General features: G+C 49.9%; 2 protein-coding genes across 2 annotated transcripts in view; one reads left to right on the top strand and one right to left on the bottom strand.

The window, feature by feature from the left end:
• The window catches only part of Ssc5d (scavenger receptor cysteine rich family member with 5 domains), a 17,557-nt gene extending 6,956 nt beyond the window's left edge, over positions 1-10,601 (top strand). Inside the window, exons 10-14 of the mRNA XM_055595607.1 lie at positions 1,606-2,169; positions 2,253-2,567; positions 2,751-2,918; positions 8,284-8,448; positions 9,130-10,601. Of these exons, the coding sequence (XP_055451582.1) occupies positions 1,606-2,169; positions 2,253-2,567; positions 2,751-2,918; positions 8,284-8,448; positions 9,130-10,547 (2,630 nt within the window). The 3' untranslated portion in view covers positions 10,548-10,601. The remainder of the gene's footprint in view (positions 1-1,605; positions 2,170-2,252; positions 2,568-2,750; positions 2,919-8,283; positions 8,449-9,129) is intronic.
• Positions 10,602-11,824: 1,223 nt separating this feature from the next.
• The window catches only part of Sbk2 (SH3 domain binding kinase family member 2), a 20,120-nt gene continuing 13,749 nt past the window's right edge, over positions 11,825-18,195 (bottom strand). Inside the window, 1 exon segment of the mRNA XM_055595613.1 lies at positions 11,825-11,920. Within this exon segment, the coding sequence (XP_055451588.1) occupies positions 11,825-11,920 (96 nt within the window).

Here is an 18,195-nt window from a genome sequence, read left to right as displayed (position 1 = left end):
CACACACACACACACACACACACACACACACACACACACACACACACGTAGGGGCTAAGTGGTTGATAACATTGGTTGCTTTTGTAGAAGACCCAGGATTCCCAGTACCCACATGGCAGCTCTTTAACTCTAATTTGGGGGGATGGGAATAGGCAGGAACTCCAGTTCTGGGATGGGGAATCTGATGCCATCTTCTGGTCTTCACAGGTAATAAACACACATGGTACACAGACATGCATGTAGGCAAAATACATCAAATAAAAATAAATCTTTAGGGGGAAAAAGAATCGGGAAGACCTATAACCTCAACTACTCAAGCTGATGTAGGATGATCACAGGTTCAAGGCCTGCCTGGGCAACTTAGTTAGCCCCTGTCTCAAAGAGTACAAATGTAAGCAGGTGTTAGGTAAGAAGAGCTGAAGCCTTTAGGGCAGTAGTTCTCAGCCTGTGACCTTTTCACAGAGGTCACTTAAGACCATGGGAAATATCAGATATTTAAACTACGACGCACAACAGTAGCAAAATTATAGTAATGAAGTAGCAACAAAAATAATTTTATGGTTGGGGGCCACCACAGTATGAGGAAGTGTATTAAAGGGTCACAGCATTAGGAAGGTTGAGAACCACTTACTGCCTTAGGGTATGTGCCGGGAGTGGAATATCTATCATGAGTAGCTCTGTTCCTTGCCTTTAAAATAAATAGTGATTTTATTATTTTTAACCATGGTGTGTGTTTGTCTGAGTGTAGGTTTGTACACGGTGCCATGCCCTGCAAGGCCAGAGCCATCATGTACGTCTGGGGTTGTGAGCCGCCTGATGTGGGTGCTGGGAACAGAACTCAGATCCTCCACAGGAGCAGTACACACTCATCCCCACGGAGCTGCCTTTTCAGCCCCTAGTTCCAGCTTTTTGTGGTATCTCTATGCTCCCACAGATAGCGAATAAGAACTCTGTTTCCCCACGTCCTCATCAGTACTTGCTGTCTTTTGTTTTCTTGAGGATGGTCATTCTGACTGGGATGAGATGGGCTCTCAAAGTAGTTGTAATTTGTATACTGGATTGTAATGACAGTCCTAGTCCAGTGGTAACACAGATGGCTTTTGATGTAAATAAATGGGTCACATAACAAAACTCAAAGTTATGAAACTGGAAAAGAGGCTGATAAGGAGAGAGGGTGATGTTAAGGATAAGAGAGAGGTAAGAGAGGGCAATGCGTTATAGACATGCTTGCAATTGTCAGAGAACAAACATGCTTAATATAGATGCTTTTATTTATTTGTTTTTCTGTGTATGGGTAATTGCCTGCAAGCACATGTGTGTTCCACATGTGTGCTCCACCTGTGTGCCTGGCGCCCTCAGAGGCTGGGAGAAGGCATCAATGTCCCTGAGACTGGAGTTATAGGCAGTTGTGAGCTGCTATGTAGGTGCTAAGAATCAAATCTAGATCCTCTGGAAGAGCAGCATGTACTCTTTTGAGCCATCTCTCCAGCTCAACAAACCTTTTTTTTTTTTTTTAATGAAAAGAAGATTGAGGATATGGGTAGAATACATGATTCCACCATCATGATTTCTACATTTTCTCTTTACTCCCTTCCGGCCTCCTAGGCACCCCTGGCCTGGATACTCTCTCAGACCCCTTCAGTTGGAGCTGGCTCCCTGGGCTGGATGGAGATCAGGATGCCTGGCCCCCAGGGGAGCTGGCCACCAAGCCCTCTGCCAGCCTCACCTCCAGTGTGCTAGTGAGAACCACCAAGGCTCCAGGGAAAGTGCCCAAGAGTGCTAAGAAGTGGGTGACCAAAAATGCAAAGAGACCAACCACTCAGCCTCCTGGGATGCCAGCCACTAAACGCTCCAGGGTCCCAGGCACCCCGACGCCACGAACTCTAACCCCACGTACCTCTGAATTACCGCAGAGACTGACTGCTGAGGCTCCTCTCAGGCAGACCTCACAGACCACTGTAAAGCTGACCCCTAGGAGCCCCTGGGAGTGGACCTCAGAGACTGTGTCATCACTCTCCACTCAAGGTCCCCAAGAAGTGACTGCTAAGGCCACCATCACGCAAATCCCTCAGGCCTCCTTGGAGCCATCTGGTGAGAACCCAGAAGGTTCTCTGGAATCGTCCCAAGATCCAGCCCCCTACCCAGCTGCTGGAGTCCCTGTGCCATCAGGTGAGTGGTAGAGGGTAAAAAGGGTGTGGACAGCAGTGAGGCTGCCGCCTTACGTCCTGACCAGAGGGCCTCCTGACCCACAGGTCCCTTCCGGGTTCGTCTGGCCGATGGGCCCAACAGGTGTGCTGGCCGGCTCGAGGTGTGGCATGCTGGATTCTGGGGCACAGTCTGTGATGACAGCTGGGACCTTCGGGATGCCACAGTGGCCTGCTGGGAACTGGGCTGCGGAAAGGTCCGGCCCCGAGTAGGCAAAACCCACTATGGCCCTGGGACCGGGCCCATCTGGTTAGATGACATGGGCTGCAAGGGAAGCGAGACCTCACTGAGCGACTGCCCCTCAGGGCCATGGGGGAAGCACAACTGTGACCATGAAGAAGATGTGGTGCTTACCTGCACTGGTACCGGGGAACAGCACGGGAGGTTGATGGGTAGACTTAGAGCGGGGCAGAGTGACAGTGTCAGCTAAGAAACCGGCCAGGGGGGTGGGGGCATTAAAGGGTTCCTGAAGGGGCTCCAGAAGGGAAGGGGAGCACAGTGGCAAGGACCTCCGCCACTGGGAAGGAACCGATATCTCTCCCCAGGCTACACAGATGATGATGATTATCCCTCCTGGACCTGGGACCCTACTTCAGGAGAGGACCTGATCAAAGGGACCACTATGGTAGCCCGGCCTGGATATGCTCTTTCCCGGGCTACCACTAGGAACCCTGAAGTTCTCTCTCCAGCAACACAGAGCCTTCCTGACACAGGTGAGGCTTGACCAGGTATGTGTGTGTGTGTGTGTGTGGATGCGTATGCCACGCATGTGTGTTGAGGTCAGAGGATAACTTGTGGAACACTTCCTTCACCTAGTGGGTTCCAGGAACCAAACTCAAGTTGTTATACTTGGCAGCAAGCACCTTTGCCCGCTGAGTCATGTTGGCCACCCTGTTTGTTTGTTTGTTTGTTTGTTTGTTTATTTATTTATTTATTTATTTTGTGTGTGTGATGACATATCATGTATCTCGGATTGGCCTTGAACTTGTTTTGTAGCTGAGGTTTGCCTTGAACTTGTCTTCCCCTCCCAGTGTTGGCGTTACAGATGTGTGCCACTATGGTCAAGTTGGCCTAGGCTGCAGGCTATTCTAACTGTGTTCCATCCTTGGGCTTGACAGTATTAATTTTCTCTAGAGTAGAATGGGACAGCACGTGGCTTGGCGGTCAGAGGGCATTAGCAAGTCCAGAGCCTACCAAAGAGAGCAGGCTGCTGTGACACAGCGGCCTGAGCCTCTCTCCAGAACATCTGTGGAAGTGGCCCAGCAGTGCCCTCAGCTCAGGGTCAGCACATGGAGCTTCAGTAAGCACATGGCTCTATCCCAGCTACCAGGAAGGTGAGGGGCGTCTTACCCAGCGTGGCAGTCTGTAGCTCAGACATAGGCAGGGCCCCCTGGGAACTCCTGCCCTTCCCAGTGCTACCCAGCAGGGTCAGTGTCTTACACTGCAGCTCTCTGTCCTTCTACTACGTCATGGCTTCTGGTGGGCTGTTTTCTGTGTTCTTTCATCTCTGCTGCCAACCCAGGAATCTGCCCAGCCTGGGCCCTGAGTGGCCCCCTGTGTGTTCTCTTGGCTCTCTCCTCATCGGCACTTCCTGTGCTGCCCGTGGACTTCCTGTGCTGCCCGTGGATGCTCCTCTCTCCTGCACACACTGTGGCCCACACCCTCTTCCTTATCAACCTTTGCACTTTATCATCTACATTTGTTTTTGTTTTTTTACTCCATTTTTTTTTTTTTCCCTTCTGGTGTCTTTCTCCCATTGGATTCATTTTCACTCTCCTCCTCTTCCTCATCCCCTGGTTTTCCCCTATCCAGTGTTCTTTCGAAGTTTTCTTTGAAAATTCTATATTCCTTCTACTCCTTTTAAGTTTTTTAAGTTCTTATTTTATGTGTGTGGGTGTTTTGTCTGTGCACCATGTACATACAGCTCCCACAGGCCAGAACAGGCCAACAGAGCCCCTGGAGCTGCAGTGACAGACAGTTGTGAGCTTCCTTGTGGGTGCTGGGAATTGATCCTGGGTCTTCTGGGAGAGCAGCCAGTGCTCTTAACCTCTGAGCCATCTTTGCAGCCCCAGTGTCTTCCTTTTAATTCACCATCTAACCCTATTTTTCACTAGTTTGTTTTCCCTTCCTTCTTTTTCTTTTGTTGGACCAGCTGGCCAAGGATTCCCGGCCTCCCTGACTTCAGCTCCCTCACCCAGGGATCGCTGGCATGGCCCACCTTGCTCAGCGCTCACTTTATTTCATGTCACCTCCTCTCCTCTTGCCTTCCTGGGTTTTCCCCTTCATTGTCCTCCTCACAGCCTCAGCTTTTATCTCTTGCCTTCTGTAGCTTTCTCCTTTTTCTTTCTTATCTCTTTGTTTCATTGATTGATTATGCGTCTGTGTGCATGTTTGTGTATGTTTATGCCCACGGGCCACAGTGTGTGTGTGTGTGTGTGTGTGTGTGTGTGTGTGTGTGTGGTAAGTCAGAGGGCAACTGGGGGGGTCAGGCCTCTCCTCATCTCCTACCATGTGGGTTCCAGGTATATACCACAATTGTCAGGCTTGGTGGTACGCCTCTTTACCTCCTGAGCCATCTCATCTGCCCACCTCTAGCTGCATGTCCTCTGCATGTCCTTCCCTCCCTTCTTTCTCTTCCTCTCTTCTCCTTTCTTTTCCTCTCTATTACTCTTCTCCTCCCACCTTTTTGATATGCCCTTCTATAGCCCAGGCTAGAATTCACTATGTAGCTGAGGCTGGCCTTGAGTCTCTGTCTTCATCCCCAAAATGATGGGATTACAGGCACAGGGCACCACACAGACCCTAACTTCTTTTTTGTCAGTATTAACCAAATAAACACACCTTCTGTTTATTTTCTTCCACTAGCCTCCATCCTTTCTTTCTCGCTCTCTCCTTGTGTCTCATGGCCCTCACTTCAGTGAGAGGGCTGACACTATTTCTGCCCTGCCCCTACCTTTTGTACCATTGTTTCTTTGTCTTCTCCCTCATTACATTCTCTCCTCACTCTCTCCTTGTGTCTTCCTACCTGTTACTGCTGGAAGGATCAGCCTGCATCCTCTCTGGAGCCCAGCATGCACAGTCAAGCCTGGCTGGGTAGGTGCCTGTGCTTCATTACATCACGGGGGTGTTGCACATTTTGATTGGGCACCAGGATCCAGCCTTGCCACCACAGAGTTGAGCAAAAGAGCAGTCTCAGACTTAGACCTTAGAGAGTCTCAAGCTGGTATGAGGGTTAATCATTCCGATGCTGGAACCAGAAATGATCCCTTAGAGACCTTACTCCTTGTTCTGGTGAAGCCAGAGTTGTAGAACCTTTGTTCTGTGCAACCAGGGTGGCTTATCTTTTGGAAGCCCCCCCTTGAGGTGGAATTGATCACATGGCTAGGTAGCGGCCACTGCAGAGACCCCTAGTCCTGAGGCAAGGGGATCCTTTTCAGGGAAAAATAAACACAGGATTACAAACTGCACAAGCAAACTCATGGGACAGTTACATGTAACAGGGCTTAAGGAGAAGGTATAGGGTGTGTGACAAGAATGGGACTCTGTTTTCAACAGTTTATGTGTGTCTTACGTGTGTGTGTGTGTGCTGTGTAAGTATGTATGTGTGTATGTCAGTGTATGGTGTGTATAGAAGTATAAATTATGGATGTGCATGCTTGTGTATGTCCCTGCAATGTATGAAGGCCAGAGGACAGTTCTGCATCCTTCCCCAGGCACTATCTAAATTTTATTTTTATGAGACAGGATGTCTCAGTGGCCTGGAGTTCACCAGTGAGGCTAGGCTGGTGGCCTGTAACCTGGGAGACCCTCCTGTCTCTGCCTCCCCAGCACTGGGATTACAAGAGGAGCCAGCATACCCAGCTGTTTATTTTCTTTAAACGTGCGCTGTGGGGCTCACACTCCATTCATGTGCTTGTAAAGCAAGTACTTTGCCAATTGCGCTAGATATCTCCCAGATAGTGTTTGTTTGTTCTTGAGACGGTAGCCTAAGCTGGCTTGGAAACCACTGTGTAGTCCAAGCCCCGAACTCTCAGTGGTAGATTACAGGCATGCACCATTGTGTTAACCTGATGTCATGCCTTTCACTCAGAGGATTGGGGTGATATGTGTTGTCATTCAAAGCACAAGCCTGGGGCCTGACTCACTCAGTCCACTCCAGGCTAGACTCCACCAGGACTGGAGTGAGTAGTGTGACCCATGTCCCAGTCCAATGTACAGAATGCTGTGGAATCCCCTAGAGCAGAAAGCACTGATGTAGAGGGCTTTACTAAAGCAGCCCATGGGTTCAGGGTCCCAGCACTGAAATGATTATTTATAGCAGAGGAATCAAGAAAAGCCTCGTGGACGTGTGATACTGTCAGCAGCAGAGGAGAGCAGGAAGGAAGTGGGTTTTGAATGAATTCGCTGTGCGCCATGGCGCACGTGTGGAGGTCAGAGGACAGCTTCTGTGAGTTGCTTCTCTACTTCCACCATTTGGGTTTTGGGAATCCAGCTCAGGTTATCAGAATATGGGGTGAGCCTTATACCATTGAGCCACTTCACCAGCCCCAGGAAGGGAATTCTCAAAGGACCAAAGGCCTTTGGGAGAAAACTTGCATAGTCACAGGGCTAGGAATTTTTTTTTTTTTTTTAGGATTTATTTTATGGTTTGCACTTGGTGGCACACGCCTTTAATCCCAGCACTACAGAGGCAGAGGCAGGCGGATCTCTCTGAGTTTGAAGGTAATTTGGTCAAATAGCAAGTTTCAGAGTAACCAGAGCTACATACAGAGACACACACGTGTACACACACACACACACACACACACACACACACTCACACTCACACTCACACACAGGTAAATGCAGTGCTCAGCCAGACCAGAAAAGGACTTCAGATCTGAAGCTGGAGTTACAGGCAGTTGTGAGCCACCTGAAGTGTATGTATATTGGGAACCCAGTAGATGTTCGGAACCACTAAGCCATCTCTCCCACCCCAGCAAGGGTAGGCTTTAATCTCTAAGAAGTACCCACATGGATCTTTCTGGCTGTTAGAGGATCACCACAGAGCTAGTGGCTTAAACAGCACATGCTCTTTTTTTTTAATTTTTTAATTTTTTTTATCTTCTTTTGGCCAGAGTGCACAGATCATGCAAATCTAAGGTCAGGGCACTGGCAGGGCTGGTTCCTGTGGGAGAATCTGCCCTCTTGGCTTGTCCCACTAGAGCCCCTTTCTTCTTCAAAGCCAGCAGTGTTACCCTCTTCACTCTTAGCTATGTCTTACCCCCTCACTTCAGCCTGGAGAGGTTTCTGTATTCTAAGTATTTCTATGATTTGGGAATTTGGTTTTTCTTTTTATTATTTATATTTATCCATTTATTTTGTTTTTTTTTAAACATTTATTTGTGTGTATGTGTGTGTGTGTGTGTGTGTGTGTGTGTGTGTGTGTGTGTGTTAGAGCTCAAAGGAAAAAAAAATAAACTATTTGGGACAGCATGATAGTCCAATAGGTAAGGATGCTTGCTGACAAACCTGATAGCCACAGTTCAGTCCTTGGAACACACCTAAGGGAGAGAACCAACCCCTGAAAGTTGTCCTCTGACATCCACACATGTGCTGGGGCATGCATGTGCATTCACATATGCACAAATAAATCAATAAAATTAATTTAAAATGTAAAGGGATCTCAGAATTCAAGGACAGCCTGAGCCAAAGCCAGTCTGGGCTACCTGAGACCCTGTTTCAAAAAATACAGTTGTTGAGCTAGGTGTGGTGGTGCATATCTTTAGCCCTAGCACTTGGGAGGCAGGCAGATCTATCTGAGTTCAAGACCAGCCTGGTCTACAGAGTTCCAGGACAGCCAGGGCTGTTAAACAGAGAAACCCTATCTCGAAAAACCAACAAAACAGATGTTCCAATGGATGCATTGCATATGTTCACGTTATGAGATACCTTCTTCAGTTTCTGCTTTTAGTAGAGAGCATCCAGACTGGTGGCCACGGTGACATCGGTTGTAGAGAAGGCTCAGTGATGGGTTTAATGAGCCAGTGGGATGAAGGTAGAAGGAAAGACTCAACTCTGTTCTTTACACATCTGCAGATTACTGGGGTAGTTATGAGGTCCCCTGGACATGGGATACACCTGCAGGAAGGGGCCTGTCCAAAGGGACCCCCGCCACAACCAAACCTGGACCCACAGTTACCACTAGCGCCAGCAAGAGTCCAAGCCATCCCTTTCCAGCTCCAAGGCCGCGCATAGACACAGGTGAGGCATGGGTAAAGCAGAAGCCTGGGGAGTATTTGTTGTGGGGTGCAGAGATGGGCTCCAGGTTCCCAGGGGTACCCCAAGTCTTACCTCAGAAAGACCCAACAGAGGGATGGCCTCAAACTCATAGAGGTCCATCTGCATCTGCCTCCTGAGTGCTGGGATTAAAGACGTGCACTGACTAGCTCACTTCTTATTCAATCGAGAACCCCAAGCCATGGGATAGTTAAGGTGGTTCTTTCCTCCTCAGTAAAGTCTCTCTGGAAACACCTACACAGACATGTCCAGAGTTGTGTCCTCTAGATAATTCCAAACCCAGTCAAGTTGACAGTGAAGAGCCTCTCTTTGGGAATTTCCTAGGATTCTTCTCGTGTTTCTATGTCCCAGAGTCTGTCCATTTTTCTAGTCCTGGGATTCATGCTCGCACTCTCCATTACCCTCCAGAATTCCTCTGCACTTGTTCTATTTATGTATTTTACCCCAGAGACCACCAGGTGGCAGCAGGAACCTCACAAGAGGAGGGGGGCACTAGGGCCTGGTGAATGAAGTCTGCCGGGTGACCCATGATATCATGAAGATCTTTGCCTTCCCATTGGTCATCTCCTCAAGGGGTGTTGTGGGACATGGTGGGTAGGTCGCACTGACCTCAGACCGATCTGGCCCCCTCTTGTCCTCCTCCAGGTTTCCCAAGGAAGCCAAAATTTGAGCGCCGGCTGCTGCAACCCACCCCAGCGAGGACAGCATCCAGCACCTCATCTCCAGCTTCCTCCACCTCACCAGAGCGTTCTGACTCACAGATGACCTCTGGCTCCTGGGCACAGCCCATCCCTGACTTGCCTTCAAAACAGGAGGGGACTACTGGCGCTCCCAAAACATCTTCACTCACTCCAGGACTTTCTTCCCTGACAACCTCTGACTTTGCCATGCTCACTCCTGATGCTAGTTTGCTTCCAACTAGTACCCCAGAGCGTTCACACAGACCAACATCCACCTCCCCTAAAGGGCTAACCCCTGACTCCTCTGTGTTATCGGAAGTGACCACTGGCCTTCCCCCTACCTCAGAGCCGATCCCAGGATCTGAAACAATCCCAGGCTTGGGCACAACACCCAAAATAGTCCCAGAGAGTTCTGGATCCTCAGATTCCCCCATGAACCCCAGAACCCCCACACAACCATTCACAGCCTCTCAGCTCAGTAGTAGCCCTCATGCTACCACCCCCTCTCACCCCATCACCACCCCTCGCCCCACCACCAACCCTCAACTCACCACAACTTCTCACCCCACCATGGCCCCTCGGCCTACCACAAACCCTCAGCGTCCCAAGACCCCTCATCCCACCACAACTCCTGAACCTCCTGAACCTTCCACCAACACTCACCCTTCTTCAACCCGTGCCACCCCTACAAAGTCCCTTCCATCCTCTCTGGAGACAGAATTTCCCTCTCCCACAGCACAGCCAAGGGTCAAGCCTAGCCTACAACCGGAGCTCAGCTTTGTGGGAGTCCTTCCCCCAACCACACCCCAGATGCAGGACCTAGAGGCCTCCCTAGCCCCGGAGTATGACTCCTCCAGGCTTTCTCCAGCCATAAGCATAGACCCACTATCCACTGAGGTCTTCAAGCCACCCAGCAGCCAGACTGTATACTCAGCTTCTTACACCCACTCAGACCTTACACCTGTTGCTACCTCTGATCTTCACCTCTCCTCTGTTGCCCATGCATCAGACCAACCTCCCCCTGAACACCTCACTCAAGGGCCAACCCCTAATCACAAGCCAGGTCCCCTTGGGCCATGCATGTCCCCAGTTCCACCTGTAAGGGTCATGGCTTGTGAGCCACCTGCCTTGGTGGAGCTGGTGGCTGCTGTGAGGGAGGTGGGTGACCAGCTGCGGAGGCTGACTCTGGTCCTGGAGCAGGACCGGCAGGAGCGCCAAGTCCTGAGGCTGGGCCTGGTCCAGTTGGCAGAGGCTGCCCAGGGCTTGGGGCAGCTGAGTGAGACTGTAAAGAGGCTAGCAGATGTGGCCTGGCCCCCCAGCACACCTGTGCCGTCCACTACTACCACAGAGGAGGAGGAGAGGCCTCTGAGGGGAGATGTGTAACCCATTCTGAAATTTGGCGTGCTTAAGGTAGTCTCAAACAAAAGAAACCAATATCTGTAATCAGAGTGTAGGTGTTGTTACTGCGGAAGCAGGGGGACCCTGGAGGGACAGAATCACCAAGGTGAGGATGAAGTTAATCCTAACTGTCCATACCACATGTGATGCCGTGGTGCTGAACATGAAGGCAGGAATGGTATTGCCTGGTGATGGTGACGGTAATGACGGGGTGATGGTGGTGTCGGCAGTGGTGACAGTGGGCCAGTGACACGATGGTGCTTTTGATGGTGGTCCTGGCGATGATGGTGCTGGTGATGATCGTGATAAGGTCATGAGATCATAGCGTGGGTGGTGATCGTGTGGATAGGGATAATGGTGGGAGCATGAGAAGATGGTGCTTTTGGTGATGGTCATCCTGAGGCAATGGTGGTTTATGGTCATGGTGATGACTGTGGGAAAGGGTGACGGTGAGGGCGAGGTGCTGTTGGTGGCAGGGAGTGTGATGACAAAGATGGAGCGGTGGTGTTGCTTGTCTAATGGTGGAGATGGTGACTGCGTTGATGGTGATGACGGTGTTACTTGTGAAGGTTGGAACAATGGGGATGACGGTGAAGGTAATCGTGTGGGACTGTGGGAATGGTGCTGGTAAGAGTGATGATGAGACTCATGATGGCGGCGGTGACGGTGATAATGGTGATTACGAAGTGTTAGTGGTGAAGGCAGTGAGTGGAATGACAGTAGTAATAGGGTGGTGGTGGTGGCAAATGAAGAAGAGGTGATGGTGGTAGTGGTGGACACTGAGGTCACGGCAGTGCTGGTGATGATGTTGATCATGCTACTGGTGATCACGATGACAGTCCTGACTGTCCGTGTGGGCAGGAAGCTGTCTTAGCCATGCTGTGCCCAGCTTTAAGGACAAAGCGCACAGTCCATAAGTACTACTGGGCGGGACAGCATCACTGTCACGGGGCTAGCGCTTACGGAGTGCACCTGGGGCAGACTTTGCAGTGGCTCTCACCCGTTCTGGCGCTGCAAGCCTTTAATACAGCTCCTCATGTTGTGCCCCCCCCCCCACGTAGCTACTTCATTTCCACTTCATAACTGTAATTTTGCAGCCATTACGAATCCTAACGTAAGTGGATGGTCCTAGGGGACCCCTTCGAAAGGCCACCCTGAGGGGTCATGACCCACAGGTTGAGAACCACTGGCGTAGAGGCTCCGCAGCAGAATGTCATTTCATGTCTGCTGACACTGGCTGAAAAGAGTACTGTTACCAGAGTTCAGCCGATGAGGAAATGCGCTGTCAGCTGGGATGCCGGGGTGGGGCCCTGATAGCCGTGACCCGGCTTCCGAGCCTCTCCGTCTCCGTTCCCCACCTAGAAACGGGGATAATAATAGCGTATGCCTCATGGGCATTCGGAGAGATGTTTTTCTGATTGTGTACAGGGCCTGAGCACCCTGAGATGAGAGTGACTGTTCCATTTTGTGCCCCAGTCCATGCAGCAGCCTTGATTGGCAACCCAAGAGCTCCAGATCCTGTTGAGAGAAGGTTTTGTGCATGTAGCCGAGTCTGGCATTTCATCGGTGTGTTGTGGATTCCCGTGAGTTCTGATCCTCTTGCCTCCTGAGTGCTAGGACTGAAGATGTCTAGTATCACACCTGGGCCTTTGCACACTGAGGGTTGAAGCTTCATGCATGCTGGGCGATCATTCTACCAACTGCTGTTCCCAGCTCAGGGTCCTTGCTCTTCAGATACTGTTGTGTGGCCATACCGGAACTAATGGACTCAAGTCTAGGCATGGCCATGTGCAGCCTGTATATCTCTGGAATTTTTGTTCCTTTCTCAGAGCCTCGGTTTTCTCCTCTCTACAATGGGACTCTTAATCATACCAAGCTCATAGGATGAGGATTACCAAAGAGTTAGTTCATGTACGGACAGAGATGGTACATGCTCACTTACCAAGAGTGAGTCCAGGGCTGGTGGGATGGCTCAGTGAGTAGACACTTGCTGCATACCTTGATGATGTCAGTTTGATTCCCAGAACCTAAATAATGGAAGGAGAGAACCAATTCCCATAAATTGTCCTCAAACCTCCATTGTGCCCTACATAAAGTTAATGAAGCGATGGCAAAATTTAAGGAATGAGTGATTCCAGACACACCTAACTATGCCTCTCTCTAACAACATATGAACTCTTGAAGGGTGTGTGTGTGTGTGTGTGTGTGTGTGTGTGTGTGTATGAGAGAGAGAAAGAGACAGACAGACCCAGACAGACACAGAAACAGACACAGAGTCATGTAGCCCAAACTGAGGTTTGAACTCCAGATCCCCTCTCCCTCTATCTCCTGAGTACTGGGGATCCAAGCATACACCACCTGAAAACTACCACCCATCCACACCACAGCCCTTCGAGGGAGGAACCTTGATCTGCATTGCAGGAAGCACCCCGGGCCATCTAGCTCCGTCATCAAATCCACAGAGCTGGAAGCCAATCCCGGACATATCCCTGCTTTGACCTCATCCTGGGGTTCAGGATTAGGACTTTCATGACTCCCCTTCTTAGTGACCTGAGCAGGTGCCTTCTACCTCTGCACCTCCCCTTACTGGTCTGTAAACCGAGGACCAGCTTGGAAGACATCCCTCACCCCCGCACTCCTGCAATCCTGGCCGGGAAACCAGTCCCTTCTCCTTCCAGATCACAACTCAGAGGTCACAGAAGGTGGTAGAGCCTGGTGCCCCTGCACTCCTGCAAAGGCCAGCAGGGTCCAATTACTAGTTTGGGCACAGAGTAGGATAATGTCCGAGGGTCTTGATAGATGGGCACTCTGATCTTGCCAGCAGGCAAAGGCACATGCAGAGGACTCTTTGGTCACAGATCTTATTAAGCCAAAGACTTAAATAACTGCTGACAGCTAACCTTCCGTGGGGCTTCTGCTTCCTTCTCCTTCCTGTCCTGGTGCATTGGGGTGTCATAGAGCGGTACAGTCATCTTGGAAGAAACAGTCATCTCTATCCCGGGGTGGGATCAGGTAGACTCTAGCTGTGCCAGAGAGCCCAGCTTCGGGTGCAGCCTTTGGCTTCTCTGCAAGGCGGAGGTGTGTGGGTGCATGATGGGTGTTCTAGCTCAAGGTCTCTCCACCCCCGGCTACCTTCTGCCAGCCCCAAACAAGTGGGTACCTAATTACTCAGCCATTCTATCCCTGTTTTGGCTGGGCAGCTAAGCCCAAACATCTGGCTCCAAGGCCCACAGCCAGAATGGGTAGCCAACCCCACCCGCTGCTGGCCCTGACCCTTAGGACACCTCCCTTAGGACAGCTGAGCTCCGTATTTGTGTGCCAGTTTTCAACAAGCCCAGAACAGTAGCTGCTAGGACTAGCAAGCTCAACTAGTGCAGATAAACTACAAATTTGAACTCCGTTAAACACAGCCCAAAACACCTCAAAACACACACCACACACACACATCAAAAAATACACCACACAGGTGGGCACGACGGTGCACTCCTGTAATCCCAGCACTCTGGGAGGCAGAGGCAGGGGGATCTCTGTGAGTGTGAGGCCAGTCTGGTCTACAGAGTGAGTCCATATAGCTAACTACACAGAAAAACCCTGTGTCGAAAAACAAAAACAAACAAACAAATTACTACACTGTTGTTGATTATTAATATTTATTATTGATTTAGCTTTTAGTTAAGCAGCAGTTATTCCTAAACCAGCTGTATACCCAAATCACCACACAGAGACTAGGATTTATTTAATTAACCTAGAGCACAATGCTGGGCAGTAGTTATTCTATCCGAAATCTCCAAGGCTGCATAGTTTCCTCCCATTCAGATTTCCCACGTTATACTTGTTTTTTTTTTTTTTTTTCATATCTTAGGTTCAGTTCATCTCTCCTGCTGTTTCCAGGTTCTCTGCACCCCAGATATCTCTTCCCAATTCCTCCCACTGCCCTCTTTCTACTCCTCTCTGGACCAGAATGTCCCACCCTGTTCTTTCCATTGCTCAGCATTGGCTGGTTGTTTTATTGACAATACAGAGAAGAAATGGTGGCATGTTTACACAAACTTGAGACAGGTGATGATTAAAATAAACATCACAATCAGTGTCCTGATTGAAACCAGAGAGTGTGGCAGAGAAATCAACATGTGAATGAACAAGGGTAAACTGTATACATTCCACAAGAACATTATACCAACACTACACATATACACATACATCAAAACATACCACCTACACATCAAAACATACATCCTACACATATCAAAATATTTACCACACACGCACACACCCAGAACAGGTGCAAAGACACTATCTTCAGATAGAGCAAGATGTTTATCTGTCATCCACCTGGGATATGACTGTTGCCTGAGAAAACGCTAAAGAGTGAGTGGATAAATTGTGGTGCTAGGAAGCCCATCCAGAACGCTGGGTCTGTATTGCAACATCACACCCTGAAATATAGCAAGAGGATAGTGGCAAACACACCCCCAAGACCTGTCAAATAAAAGCTGCATCTTAGCACCTCTAGTTAATGCAGGCTTTGGCTTTTTAAAACCTACTTTATTTGTGGTTCCTTATGCCTCTTTCTCTCTTCTCAACCCCAGTCCCTTCTGACACTCCAACACCAGGTAAGAGAAAAAGAAAGTTAGTGGGAGAGGGAATGCAGTTATTTTTAGCTACTTCCTGATGGTTAGGGTCCTTGGGTTCCTAACCGCCTCTACCTCCTTTCAAACCCACCGACTTTAGGTAGGAGAGAAGGAAGGTAAATAGGGACAGGGGATGTGGTCCTTTTTAGGAAGTATTTCCTTGGGGCAATTCTACTCTTTGTCGGCAGGATACCAACTGTTCAGGCAAACAGCAAACCAGCAATCCAGCAATAGCAAAAGCAGCAACAAGGTGTAGCAGCAGCAGCAGCAGGAAAAGTTCTCTGGAGCTTTTCTTCTAGGAGTGAAGCAAAGCGATGTGAAGCTAAGTGAAGTGTAGCATTTTCTCTCTGTGTCTGTGGGCTCCTATTTATAGCTTCTTAAAGTCCACAGAAGGATGTTTTTCAGCTGGCTACCCCAGCACCCCCAACACGAGACAGTTTCCTGTTGATAGGGATCATGAGACCTCCCACTGTTTATCAGCTGACAAAGATTACATGCCTCTCACGAGGCTCTCACCAGCTATGGACAAAGTATTCCTTCATCCTGCACTTGAGACTACAACAAAAAAATATCCACAACACAAACAAAACTTCCACTACAAGTTAAAATTTGTTACCTGGGGCTGCGGGATGTGGCTCAGTTGGTGGAGCACAAGGCCCTGGGTTCCATTCACAGAGCCACAGAAACTGGGTATAGTGGCGTATGCCTGCAACCTAAGCACTAGGGAGGTGAAGGCAGGAGGATAAAGAGTTGAAGGTCATCCTTGGTTACCTAGAAAGTTTGAAGTCAGCCTGGCCTACAGGAGACTGTCTTAGAAGACAAACACATAAAACAACAAAAGCTTACCAATGAGAGGGCCACTGGGCTTTTTGTCTGTCTGCACTAGGCTCTTGGCTGTGAGTCTTGACCCTCTTCCTGTTAGAGGCATGGGCAGTGGTGGACAGTTGCTATTAAAAAAAGAAAAGAAAAGAAAATTACTGGTAGGTGACACACATCTTTAATTCTGGCACTTGTGAGTCAGAACCAAGTGGATCTCTGTGAGTTTGAGGCCAGCTAGGGCTACATAGTAAGACCTTATCGCAAAGGAAGGAAGGAAGGAAGGGAGGGAAGGAGGGAGGGAGGGAGGGAGGGAGGAAGGAAGGGAGGAAGGAAAAGAAAAGAACAGAATAAGAAAGCCTAGCCTTGAACGCACAGCTTGTGTATGGGTGTTTTGCCTCCATGTATGTCTGTATTCTGTGAGTGTACCTGGTGGCCAAGAGAGGCCAGAAGAAGGAAGACATCAGATCCCCTGGACCAGGAGTTATGGGTGATTGTGAGCTGCCACGTGGGTGCTGGGAACTGAACCCTGGTCCTTTGCAAGATCAGGAACTTCTCTCATGTGCGGGGCCACTTCTCCAGCCCCTGGCTGTGAGTGCCTGAAGATAACCAAAGTGCTCATGGGAATCTAACCTAAGAGCACACCATGCCACACCAGCCCTGAAATGGACTTCCATGGCCCTCAGCTGCCCAGGCCTTAGCTCCTGCCTCACTGGCTCCCTTCTGACTGTGGAGGTGTGTTCTGGAGATTTCCCCGTGAGTGCACTACCACCTGTGGTCCCCACAATGTGGCTTTGATGGTTCCAGGTGCCTCTGTGACACTCAGGATGTGTGCCGCTCCTCTACCATGACCTGATAGTGCCTCAAACACAGCAGTCACCTTGTGTTCATGGGTTGTTTTGTCTGATGTTTGCATTGTCTCCACTCTCTGGGTAACATTGCTGTGAACACGTGTGCATGTACCTGAGCACTCGTGGGTATGTGTGGAATCCAGGAGTCAAGGTCAGGTGTCTTCTTCAAATTGTTCTCCACAACCAAGTTCATGTCAGAGACTGTCTCGTCTCCCTCTACTAGGAGACCCACATGGAGACTGAGCTGTCTGAGCAGGTGGTGTAGGTCCTCTCTATGTATGGTCTTTGGTTTGTAAGAAGCTGAATTTCTTCGGCCATGCCCTTCCCATTCTCCTCTTGCACAGCCTCCCCTTCTGCTGGGACCTTTCTTCCCAGCTGCTGTGCTTCCTTTCACACCTCTTCCACTTCCCACGAGTTTAACTGTGGGTTCTTGCAACACTGAAGTGCCCGAGCCCGCCAGCAGAGTGGAATAGTTCTTGAGTCGGGAGGGAGGATTAAAATTAATAAACTAACACACGCTGCATGGGGCCTTTCCGAGAGGCTCTAGCAGAGACTAGACGCCTGGCTTTATTTTAGACTGCTTTTAAGCTAGAGTAAAAGCAGCTCAGCACAATGAGTTAAATTCACAAGGAGGTGAAACAAGGGCTGTGATTTAGACAAGGTATCCCACCTGCTGTTTCAAACAAAAGGAGAATGACTTGGACATTCTTCACTGACTCCAGGGAAGGCCTGGTAAAAGCAGTCTTTCCCCTGAGATTTAAAGCAGCTGGTAGAACAGCCGCTCCTAACACTGAAGGAAACGACGCTTCCCCTTCCCTGCCTTCCACAACTACCACTAGACAAGCGGGCTCCCCGCCTCTCCTTCCGCTGCACGCCGCTGCCGCCAACCTTGGCTGCTCGGCCAGCACAGCCACGCAGCTGGAAGCGCGGTCCCCGCCCGCGCTCACACTCTCTCTTCTTCTTCCCTGAGCAGGGTGCTCTAGATGGCCAGCTGAGGGCTGAGCTCACACCCTCGCTCTCGGCCCTGCACCGGTCGGGTTTCTCTGTTAAACTACTGCCCAGGGCATATGCTCACCCCCACCTCACCCTCACACACGCCCAGTTCATGTTCACACACACCCAGGCTCCTGCACACAGTGAACACTCTTTCGTGAACAGATCTCCCACAGTCTTGGCCCTCGCACGCTCAGGCCCACTCCTGCAAACATGAGCGGTCTCTTCACTCCCACCCACACTTCCTATTTGCACTGATTTTCACACCACGTGGCTCACTCTTGTACATAGGCACACTCACGTTCACTCCCATCTCACAGCCAACCACGCTGATGATCACGA

This window comes from Psammomys obesus, unplaced genomic scaffold (assembly GCF_907164565.1).
Source record: "Psammomys obesus unplaced genomic scaffold, mPsaObe1.curated_primary_1811, whole genome shotgun sequence".
Taxonomy (NCBI): domain Eukaryota; kingdom Metazoa; phylum Chordata; class Mammalia; order Rodentia; family Muridae; genus Psammomys; species Psammomys obesus.
The sequence above is the reverse complement of the archived record's forward strand: the minus strand, read 5'-3'. Positions and strand labels throughout refer to the sequence as shown.